This window comes from Macrobrachium nipponense, chromosome 3 (genome assembly GCF_015104395.2).
Source record: "Macrobrachium nipponense isolate FS-2020 chromosome 3, ASM1510439v2, whole genome shotgun sequence".
NCBI classification, from domain to species: Eukaryota; Metazoa; Arthropoda; class Malacostraca; order Decapoda; family Palaemonidae; genus Macrobrachium; species Macrobrachium nipponense.
The window spans coordinates 13,592,642-13,605,153 of NC_087202.1; the positions used below are offsets into that span (position 1 = coordinate 13,592,642).

Sequence of the window (12,512 nt, forward strand, 5' to 3'; positions counted from 1 at the left end):
TTGGACATGAGGAGGAAGAAAGGCTCTTATGTCCAGTCAGGGCTATTAAGCAGTATCTGTTTGCCACTAAGGGTATTAGAGGACAATCTTCTAAGCTCTGGACCTCGGTTCAAAATCCTCTCGTCCTCTCTCTAAGAATGCTATATCGTTCTTTATTAGAGAGCTTATCAGGGAAGCTCACTCGCAGTCCGAGAACGACAATCTTTCCGTTCTGAGAGTTCAAAGCTCACGAGGTTAGAGCAGTGGCAACTTCTTAGCATTCAGAAAGAATTTATCTTTAGCTTCGATTCTTCAGAGCACGTTCTGGAGATCGAATTCGGTTTTTGCGAGTCATTATCTCAAAGAGATAGAAACGGTTTCGAGAATTGTAAAAACGTTAGGTCCGGTGGTCGGTTTTTCTGGCATGGTGTTGGGAGAAACGGCACAGGGGGTCGTCACCTCTATGCTAACTTTTCACCTTGAATAGGTTGTCGAGTTCAAGGGAAGCTGGGGGTACGAGTACCTGGATACTCACCAGTCTGTTAGGTCAGATTTACAATGGTTGGGTATATATGTTTTTAAATCTGGTGTTGGTGACAAATGTTTTGTATGATTGAATTTCTGGTCTTAGCCCAGGGCAAGGGCAATCTTTGTTGTTACTATCCTCCGTCAGTCAGCCTGGACTCGCTTGAACTACGGAAGGATTCCACTCCTGTAGAGGCTAACTTTGGTCAAATTCCAATTCCTCTACAATAGTAAGAAGAGCACCGACCAGAGGCAGTAACAGTCTGCTGTAGCTCTCATTACAAGGTAAGGTACAACAGACACCTTGAGTGTTTACTGGTATTGCAATAAATGTAACCATTTAAAAATACTAGTGGTCCACTGAATCCCACCTTCCCCATAAATGTGTAATCAGCTCTATAATTGTTCGGTAAGACACTACAATAAAAATGAAATTTTCATTATTAAAATGAAGTTTTATTGTATACTTATCGAACAATTATGATTATACCCACCCTCCTCCCCTTAGGTGGACGGACGGGCAGAAAGAATTGGATTCACCTGGGCAGTTGTACCTGGTTCTCCCGCGAGTGGAGGGAGATGACGTCATCACCACCAGTGTTGGCGACGCCGACGCGCTAAATTTGTTTGAATTTAGTATCCTGCCGCTCGTGGAAATCACGGCTCTATAATTGTTCGGTAAGTATACAATAAAACTTCATTTTAATAATGAAAATTTCATGTCTCTTTTTAAGTCTGTCCTGCTACTCTTCTGCTTTTCTAACCAAATGTTCCTTGTCCCTTAACATCAAATGTCCAATCCATCTCTGTTTTCCAGCCTCTGGGTTTGGCTTTTTGCCATCGGTTTCTCTTCTCAGAAATAAATAATAACAGAATATTTCTTTATTTGCTTGCTTTCAAGGTAGCTTACAATTTTAATTTTCAGTTTTACAAGTTACATACTTTCTTGATTTATTGCTTTTTTGAAGGGGTGTGTAGGAGAATCACTTCTCCAGTCTGCATGCTCAGTCATCTCTTCCCCTCTGTGAATATTAGGAGCTTTTTGTTTTTTCCTCACTGCCAACAAGCTTTGGCAAGGTTTTCCCTGGCTCATACACCTTCTCAACATTCCCCCAACTTGTTTATAAGTTTGTCTGTTATGTTCTCCAAGTTTTATTCTCTTTTGTCTTCTACCAGTATTTTTTTCTTCAGTCTTCAGGCCAGGAGTGTATAAGGACACTGACTTGCCTATCTTTGTACAGCAATAGTCATAAAAAAAAAAATGCAAAATTGTGGTGTCTAGAAATATTGTTAATAAGGAATGCATACTTACAAGATGGTTAATAAATATATAGATAGAATTTAAATATGACAAATTTTTAATCAATATTTATTTTTCATAGCTAACATATCTTTGGTCTTAAAAATAGGATAATCTTCTAGTGCCAGCTGGAAACTGGTTAAAAAACAATCAAAGATTGTGCTGCAAGGAATCTGTGGCATCTGGCAACTCATACATATACGAGGTGGAAGCTGGTCACTAACTGGGCTTGAAACCTATTGATGCGTCAGTCTTCCTTTAATTGCCTTGGAGAGTTGACTTTCGCTTTGCTCTCCTCCCCAAGCCATTTTTTTACCCAAGCTCATGGCTTGTTTCATATTTCTCTAGCCCAGAAGTCTTGTGAGCGTCAACGTTTTTAGACGGCCTTCCAGGATTCCTGTGTTCTTGTTTCTCTGGGACAGATGCATAATGCAGTAGACGTCCTTCACGCCTTTTCCTCTGCTTTGTTATCAGCTGTTGTATGTGTAATGCTGGTCCGTCTCCCAAAGGGATATTGCCCTTTCAGGATGAAGACCCATGCAAGTGGGAGGACATCAGAGTATAAAAAAAAAGTAATCGAGATCATGTAGTTGTAGCGACTATTGACTCGTCCTTTTCTTCTGTAATTGGAGTTGTCAGTGGAGTATCTCTCCAATCCGAGCAACTCTTCATCAAGTAGCAGATTGTCTTGTCCTTTTTGCTGAGAGAAGCTTCTCTCTGCCTTGGCCTTAGGGGCTACAGGTCTGACCTTGGCCAAGTTCTTTAGTTAAAAGTAGTAGATCTCTCTTCCCTATGAGAGATCACCATATTCCTCAAGAGCTTTGAACTGTCTTCCCTCCCCAGAGAACTCAGACCCCTTTAGTGGGATGTGTGTCTCATCCTTAGGAGCCTTACTGGTAGTCCATGAGCCTATGAGAGAGTCGTTACACAGGGATCTTACCCTCAAACTATTTTTCTTCTTGCCTGGGCTTGGGCAAAGAGGGTAGGCAAGCTTCAAGGCTTCTTTTAATGTTAAACTTTTGAGGGGGATAAAGATCCATATCGCTCAAGTTTATCCTGGAATTTGTAGCAAAGACTCTGAATCCATCAGGTTCAATTCCCTCCATGGGATTTTGTTGGTAGTGATCCAGATGAAATGCTACAGTGTCCTGTTATGGTGCTGTGGTACTGTCTTAAGAGAACTCAACATATCAGACCTGAGTGTCAGTGTCTCTTTATTAGTACTGGCTTGACCCAGAAAGATGTTCAAGAATATGATCGCTTTCTGGTTACATTGGATGACCAAGCGGACATATGCCTTGCCTGGCGAGGACGATAGGGGTATAGTGTGGGTGAGAGCTCACAAGGTCAGGGACATTGCCCCAACCCTGGCATTAAAAAATAACCTGTTGATTCAACAGATGTTACGAATTGGGATGTGGCCACACTCTGTTTTTAGGACATTGCTCATTAGTCCTTGGACACATTTTCCTTGGGTCCTGTGGTGGCTGCCCAACAAATTGTTGTTCAACCAGCTCCCCTGAACCGACAGACAATGAAACAATCATTGCTTTTAATAGCATGTTTTGTCTTTAACATAGTATACTGGTTCTTTCAGCCTAGACCAGACCATGACAGGATCTCCCAGTTGGGAAAAACCAACCAGTTGCCAATGGGGAATCAGAGGAATTTATTTCTGGTGATTGGAAATTCATTTCTCGATATAATGTGGTTCGGATCCCATAATAAGCTGTAGGTCCCGTTGCTAAATAACCAATTTAAGACCTAAATGAAAAATCTAATCTTTTGGACCAGCCATAGGTGAGCTGTTAATCAGCTCAGTGGTCTGGTTAAACTAAGATATAATTAATTAATTAGTTACAAACCTGAAGCTCTTTACATTAACAGTCCACTGGGGCCAGAAGGCAAAGTGGAGTGCATACCAACAGGTTGCCGGGGCTTCCTTCGGAAAGTTGACTGGCTATACCAGCTCCCATTTGCTGCAAACTAAATCCCTGTGTAAAGAACTTCAGGCTTGTATGTCAAGAAAAATACAAATTACTTAGTACTTTTAAAAGTACCAAAATTTTTCTTTGTATTTTTCCTAGGTATACAAATCAGTCTTTCATATACACTGGAACCTTAACACACGAATTTAATTTGTTCCGTTACCATCGTTGTATATCAAAACAGTTGTATCTCAAAGCATTAATGTAATATGTATTAATCCGTTCTAGCGCTATGAAACCACACCTAAACACAGCTAAATTACATATAATATACACAATTTATACACAAATAAACGAGTAATAACACACATAATGATAAAATAACATAGCAATGTGATAAATGATTATAAATGTTAATAAAATCAATTAAAAAAAAAGGAATTTTTTACTACCACAACGAAAAGATGACGTGAGGACCAGCAGGGGGAGGAGGGAGAAAAGGGTGGCAGGGAACGATTTGTTCTCTTTTATTCGTATGTACACTAATAAACTATGTAATAAAACACAAATGAAATAACATTGCTAAACCAATTTTTATTTATTTTTTTGTTTTTTTAATCAGTTCGTAGTTTAGAAATAATGGTGATGCCTTTGGAAGGTTTTTTTTATAGCTTCCATTCTGCTTGATGATCGTGGAATATTGTAGAAGGATTTCGACCATACTCGTTTGCCAAATCGACGATACGAACGCCACGTTCATGCTTTGCTATAATTTCATGTTTTGCTTCCATCGAAATAATTTTCTTGGGATTTTTCTTATCACCTGCTTTGTCTTTAGCTTTGAGAGACATGGTTAATAATAAAAGACAAAATAACACGAAAAATAGGCCGCAAATACAACGAACTAAACAACGACATGTTGACATGCAGCACCAACAAACAAACAGACTGAACGCCATTATCGGTCGCCTATACAAACTAACACTCATCGCAAAATCGTATCTCAATATTTCGTTGTATATCAAAGCTTATATTTTCGCAAATTTTCTGTTGTATCTCAAAACATTCGTATATTAGGGCAATCGTATGTCAAGGTTCCAGTTGTACTTGAACCCACCTAACTGCCTTGCTGTTTCTGGGGGTGGGTCCGGGCCAAAGTAATGATTGGCTGGTGTTGCCCTCCTTAACAAGTTTAGTGACCAACTTCCAATAGCATTGAAGGATTACTTTTATATAAAAGACTAGATTTTTTATTTAAGGTAAACTGAAAATTACTTTTAGAATTTATTTTTTGGGAGCATACAGAATGAAACCAGCATAATTCACAGCATAACATAATCTGTTTAAGTGATGACACCATTATGTGAAACAAGGCCTAAAAGTGCCAGCAGAAACTTTTGCATCACAATACAGTAGTACAAAATATACAAAATACTGTACAGTGTGCTGTTCTGAGACACCTGAAGTGTTCCATTAAGGGCGAACTCTGTTTGGTGTGACATCAGAAGCGGAGAAAAAAAGCGGATAAGGTCATGTCTTTTCCGCCTCTGACGTCACATCGAACAAAGTTTGTCGGACAAAGCTCCACCGTGTGGATGGGGCTTTAGACCCGAGACTACGTCCTCAATATTACAATTACTTTGACTTTTAAAAAACAGCTATTGCTCATCCTACTTGCTTTTGCAGAAATGTCCTTTACACTGGTTGGAAATTAAGAAATGAAGGAAGTAAAATTCAGTAAGATTAATTGCATTTAATAAAGTAACAGTCAATATCATTACATAGTAATGTTTATTACTCATCTATAGCAGATCAAGTAAACAGCCAGTATGAAAAAACCTATTTGTAAAATGGCTTCTGTGTATAGTAGTATAAGTGTTGATATAGTCTAGTTAACAAGGAAAACAGTTCAAGAGCTATTCATCAGCTTCCTTAAATAACAGGTACTATATCTTGCACTATAAACATTAACTTCACAGCCAAATAATGGAAGAGATGTGATGTATGATGCATATACTGTACAGGACTGCAAAATGTTACCCTAATAAACCCTGAAACATCCTGCAACAGTTAACATCTGGCAACAGTGACTAAATATGGTTTTGCTTTTTGACAGGGAGGTGATTTGGGGTGTGTCTGTGTAATTTTTGGGGTGGAATTTAAAAGTCCTTGTGATGCCAATAATCTTCCTAGGTATGAAGATACTCATCACTCGGTTGTATTCCACACAGGGAAGATTAAATAATGCTCAACAGTTTTGTTTGTTAATGGATCTGTTGTATTGTTTATTAAGGGGGTGGGAAAGGTTTGACAATGTGTTTTTACCCAAGAAAGGACAAAAACCTAACAGTAGCAATAATTTTAGTGTGAACTAAAAACATAACAGTATTATAGTAGTATAGTAAAATAAAAATGGTAGCTAAGCGATTGAATTACAAACATGTCAAGTGAGGTAATATGTCTACATGAAAACCAACATAACAGTAAATGCATTTTAACAAATGTACATTGTATGATAGTTAATGTATAACATGATCAAACCCTGTACCAATGTCTCAATATCAAATAAAAGGATCTAATGTATATAAACCAGGAGATAAATTGAAAAATTTTCTTTTTCTCTGAAATATGCATGCAGATTGTAACAATTCTTTCAATGAAACCTGTGCTTTTTGCAAAGTCTTTCATCACAGCCAGTCAGTTGGTAAATTCCACATTTATATTTATGATTCAAAATTAGTTTTTTGAATGACTTCACAGATTGTCCTATATAGAAACTTTCAGACTTGCATGTTACCTTGTAAATAATTCCTTTATTGCTTTCTTGACTATTACAAATAAAAGTTTTACCAATGGTTTAGTGATATGTTATCATTTTCGGTCAAGTCTACTATTTTGATAAAATGAACATTGTTAAATGACCATGAACATATAAACAACTGATGTGTAACTCACTTATGTGTGTAAATGCACAATTTCAAAAATGAACAAGAGAGATATTTGGGAGTATACATAATATGATAAACATATTTAGTACTGTAAATGCCAACTTCCCTATTTTGTAGTACTATTAAAACTCAAAAAGAAGGCCAACCACTAAGACCTATTATAAGCACTATTGGCTCACTTAAGTGTCTTTAAATAAACTATCTAAATAACTTATAACTTCTCTGCAGCCACTTCTAGGCAAAATATCTGACTCTAAAGTTGAAAGTAATTCAGTTTGTAAACAGGTTGGTCAAGAAAATCCCAAATGATGAAATATTAAGCTTTAATGTAAAAAAATTATTCATTTATGTACTTTTCAATGTTTTAGACTTTTTAAACAGTGAACCAGTTTCTAGCTGGTGCACTAAGATTTATCCTATTGTTAAGACTGAAGGTTTTGTTCCGCATATGAACAAATGTATTTACTGTTATGTTGGTTTTCTCGTGGAAATATTAACTTGTTTGAAATTGCTCAATTACCATTTTTATTTTCTTGTACTTTTTTACCACTATGTATAGTATATGTCTTTAGTTTTAAACTACTAATTTTTGGATAACTATATTCAATATGTTTTAGTAGATGTTAGACCTTTCTTGAGTAAACTACTCATTGTCAAATCTTTTCTTTCCTTTACAAATTTTCCAAGACAAAAATGTTGAGCATTTTTAACAATTTACATTTTCCCCATTTGGAATACAATTGAGTCCTTGTTGATACATACTAGCATATGTAAACAAACTGTTGTTAAAGTAATTAATAGACATTTCAGTGTATACTTATCATAAAACAGCTATCAGAAATACTCATGAACTTACATGTAATTTGGTATATCACTGCAATGTAATATTATAGGGGTTCTAAGATTGTCAGTGAATGCTGATGACAGCACAATGTGGAAAATGTTGAGAAAAATCACATACAGTAATACTTTGGGTTACGAACCGATTAGTATACGAATTTTTTTAACTTACGAAGTGACGACCTCATTCTGGAATACGAAATTTCGCTTGGAATACGAATGCGCTAATTTTCCATCATGGGAGGCGCCTGAATTTGTTTATTTCATCGGATGAGCGTGGGATCTGCGAACGCATTTTTTTCGGCCAAAACGTAAGCTGCTTTGTTTACATCGGATGAGCGTGGGATCTGCGAACGCATTTTTTCGGCCAAAACTTAACGAGGGTCACGTGACTTCTCCTACGCATCCCTTGACCCATTTTTAAACATAAACTCTTTCAATATCTCGCTGGCGGTAAGATTGAACGCATCTGTCCGTGATACGCTCTCAAATTTGCTTAGTGATTTGCGCACGTGTTGTGTTTCCGTAATAGTGCTTATACATTACTATTACCCAATACTAAAGACAATGGCTCCCAAGATGACGAAGGCAAGCAGCAAGAAGAAAGCATAAGAAAGAAGGAGATGATTACAGTCGAAATGGAGAAGGAAAATTATCCAAATGCATGATAAAGGCGAGTGCGTGGAAAGACATTGCAGCATTCTTCAAGCGGTCGCAATCAACGATCTGCACTATTTTGAAGAAAAAGGAAGAAATTAAAGCCAGTAAAGCATCAAAAGGTGTCACAGTATTGACGAAACAACGGCCTTATATTCTCGACGATGTAGAAAATTTGCTCATAGAAAAATATTTTTTCAAATTGTGAAAGACAACATAGTGTTGCGTAAGCGTAAAATTAGTGATCGTAGTGAACGGTGCTCTCTAGAGAAAGAACCAGAAAGTCTTCCAGAAGTGTTCACGGAGGGAGATTTTCCCAACCCAACCCTAACCCTCTCCTCCTCAACCCTTCCCCTCCTCCCGTCTCCGTCAAGCCAGCAGCCACACTCGCCAAAGGTAAAAGTTCAGGTTTTACTGTGCATGCATATTAAATCTAGTGTTTATATTTAATTTCATTCTTCAATTTTATAATTTTATGTAATTCCTACACGAATTTTCAACCTTAGTGAACAAAAATAAATGGAAAAATATGAATTGAAATGGTTATTCATGGTCGGGTGGAACGCATTATTTGCTTTTTATAACATTCTTATGGGAAAATCCATTTGGGTTACGAATTTTTTAGGTTACGAAGCAGGTTCTGGAACGGATTATTAAATTCGTAACCCAAGGTATTACTGTACTAGTACTGTTTACTGAATGTCTGGTTTCTGGCTGTCTACATAAATCTTTGATTTTTGTGACTTACAATAGTAACCATATTTACAGAGCCTGATTCTTAAAAGACAGTATTTCAATAAATAAAGTTCTACATACAGTTTTAAGTACGTCATATATACAATATAGACAAAACACTATAAACATGTAACTACTCAATGGTAAATACAGTCCTCAAAATTTGTGCTGAAAATGTTTCAAATCCATCAGATCTTAAAAAAGCTGCAAGATTAAACAATCTGATATTCCTGTAAAGTCTTAAAAAAGCAGGAGTTCTATATAGCTGTATTATTACTAATTTACTTCAAACACATAAATGTGTGTTCTAAACTCGGAATTAACTATATTTCTGTGAGTACACTAGTTGAAAAACTCTAAAAGTCAGCATCACAGAGACTGAATTGCAAGGCAAGTATTGTATAGTGTGTTCTTTCTCAAATCAAGTAATGAATTAAATTTGTGTTGCACGATATCGATCTTCTTGTGGTTCTGGGAACTTAGTCGGAAGACTTGGAGAACGCAGACTGACACTGGCTGAGTATCGAACACCAGCAATGTCAACTTCATAGTGGCCAGACATGACATAGTCAGGTGTTACAAAAGTCATCTTCCCATTTTCATCATAGTTTCTTATGAAACCAAGACAAACCTGTTAAAGAGACAAAAGTTAATGATATCTATAAACTCCATGTGTACCTGTCAATTACACATACAAAATGTTCCAACCAAACAAAATACAGTGCAGACATGTTAATAATATACATAATAATTATGTTAGTGCAGAGTTAAAATATCAATTGTTATACACAGAACTGGTCTTAACATATGGGAATATCTCTAGCGCCTACTGAAGTCTGGTTAAAATAGCGCAAGGATTTTAGTGGCAACGGGAGACATACATTAGGGGTGGAGGAGGCGAGCACAGCCCAACCTGACTTACCCCAGAGTTTCTCTTTACCACTTTCATAGCAAGACAGTGCTACTGCCTTTCTAGCCAAGAAGCTGGTTGTTTTAGCTCTCCCTGCTCATATTACACTTTGGCATTATGGCTTTCCATTCTCTTTTTGTTTGTGTCTTTTTCTGTGTGATACTGTGTAGTAGTTGTGCATATTTTGCATTCAAAGAAATGCAAACCCATAAATTATCTAAGCAATCCAGGCCTCAGAGAAGATGCCCGGGGGTTGGTAACAACCCTTGTTCTTGATATTTGGCCACCTTGGATACAGACCCACATTCCATTTGTAGCAGGTGCAGATCTGACAATTGTAACGTAAGTAATCCTTGTTCCAAGTGTCATAATTGGTCTCTTGAGCAATGGAAGAATTTTCGTAAAAAGAGGAGATAAGAGGAAATCGGCGGCTCCATCTTTGTTTGGCTCTGCAAACCCCAAAAGGGGCCAAAATATCAATTACTTCTTGCTCAATCTCTTCCTTGCCAAAATCTCCTGTCATTACATTGTGAGGTACTGCTCAGTCACTGGGACCCTCAGGGCATCCTTGGTTCAAAAAAATAAATTTATGCAATGCACCGAGAACTCTGAAGAACTTTATGGCATTGTTAGAACTATAATTACTAATGCATGTCAGACATTGCAAGCTTTCCAACCATATGTATTGAGCTCTTTGTATTTGCATAAGGAATAGTTAACCATTTTTCAGGGGTGAGAAAACACATCTGTTTCTCCCTAGTGTCAAATGCCACTTAAACACTCGCAAGAGTTCTTAACCTGTCATGGATTTTGTGTCATTAAATCAGAATAGATGTTGACTCTACCTAATAGGAATCAAGGGGGAACCGCAACATGTATAGTATGTTAAAGACATAAAACAAGGAAAAATATATGAGAATAATAGAAAAATTGGATGATAAATGTAGAAATCACAAAGACTGGACTATTCTCCTATCCGGAGACTTTAACTTTCCTTTTGTAGATTGGAAAGAACGAATAGGACATTGTGGTTGTATTTATACATATAAAAAAGAGAATACTAATAGTAGTGCAGAAGATAAGAGGCAATTCAAAAAGCTATTAGATATGTGCTACTAGAATACAACATTCAACGATATACAGGTAAATACGGATATATTATATTCAATAAGAGAAAATTGTGGATAAATATATTGTGGATAAATATATACCGAAGAAGAAAAGTAAACATCAGTCATGTATAACAAGAGACAGAAGGATCTTGTTCCAGAAAATCAGAAAGTGGAAAAAAGGTCTTGCAAAAGAAAAGAATGCATGGAAAGTGATAGAACTAAAAAGTAAGATAGAAAATGCAGAGCAAAAGATTATACAATCAAAAGAAAATGAAAAATGGGACTTGGAAGAAAAAAACCCTAGTAAATATCAAGCAAAACCCCAAACTACTGTATTCAAATGCGAAAAAGATGAATAAAAGAAGAATAGAAATGGGCCCTCTAAGAATTGAAGGGAGATTAACGAATGAAAAAAAGGAAATATGCAACATTAGCAGAAAGATATAAGGGAGAATTTACCCCTAAAATTGATGATGAAGATAATGATACAGAAATAAGGGATGAAAATAGTGAATCTTTATCAGAAATAGATATTAATGAAGCCGATATTGTGCAGGCTATTTATGAAATTAAAAATGGATCAGCAGCTGGGCCTGATGATGTCCCTGCTATTTTGTTAAAGAATAAATAAAAAAAAAAAATTATTTAATATAATGGAGAAAGGAACACCTGCATACATACTTGTACTGATTGATTATTCTTTGATAATGAATTTTAAACATTACTAAATGTATGCATTTAAATGCTTAATTAAAATGTTGCATTTGAAATATCACATTATATCCTTGTGGCACTCTTCCTTCTTTACAATTATAACTCCTACTTTCTTTGGTCAGACTCCTACCGACTTTTTTTCCACAGGTTGCTAGGAGGCCTGAGTAAGGCAGCAGACAGCAGAGCATTGTGTGAGAGCACTACTAATAGGCTGGGTCAGCAGGCATGGCATACTGCAATACATAACGAGCGACAGAGGAGTCAACTCCACCTCTGCCTTATGGCGCTCCCTCGCCACCAGCCTCAGGACAAAACTCATTCACACAACAGCACATAACCCAAAAGCGAATAGCATGGTGAAGCTGCTGCACTGCTCCCTCAAATAAATACTCACCACCAAATGTCAAGGCAGATGTTGGAAAAAGGAATTAACTACCTTGGGTCTTGCTGAGACTAAGAACAGTCCCACACGCAGCATTCAATGCATTACCAGCAGAAGCACTTTACAGACAAGCTTTGGCAATACCAGCGGAAATTTTTCAAAACTCGACAAAGCCCATGACTCTTCCGGACATCTGTAGAGCACTGGAATATATCATGCCAGCGAAGACAACATATGAAGTAGCAAGGAAAGAATACGTCCCCGAAGACCCAAAAGAGTAAGGTATACATTCATAAGGATAGTTGCATACAAGCCCCCCTCCCTCTCTCTTTAGGCCTAACAGGGGTACCAGCCTTTGGCAGCCTATTGTCACACTGCAAGTCTTTACGTATCCCAGTGTTGACCGCCATGAGTTTCCAGAGCTTCTGTTTCTGTGATGCCATCTCAATTTGCAACAGCTCTCCCCATGACAGTTTCAAGAG

The 12,512-nt window shown here is 37.1% G+C and overlaps 1 protein-coding gene across 1 annotated transcript in view; it reads right to left on the reverse strand.

Moving 5' to 3' along the window:
- Nucleotides 1-8,968: 8,968 nt before the first annotated feature.
- LOC135221625 (pyruvate dehydrogenase phosphatase regulatory subunit, mitochondrial-like) overlaps nt 8,969-12,512 on the reverse strand; it is a gene marked incomplete at its 5' end in the record, with an annotated part of 83,001 nt that continues 79,457 nt past the window's right edge. The window contains 1 exon segment of the mRNA XM_064259287.1: nt 8,969-9,543. Within this exon segment, the coding sequence (XP_064115357.1) occupies nt 9,346-9,543 (198 nt within the window). The 3' untranslated portion in view covers nt 8,969-9,345.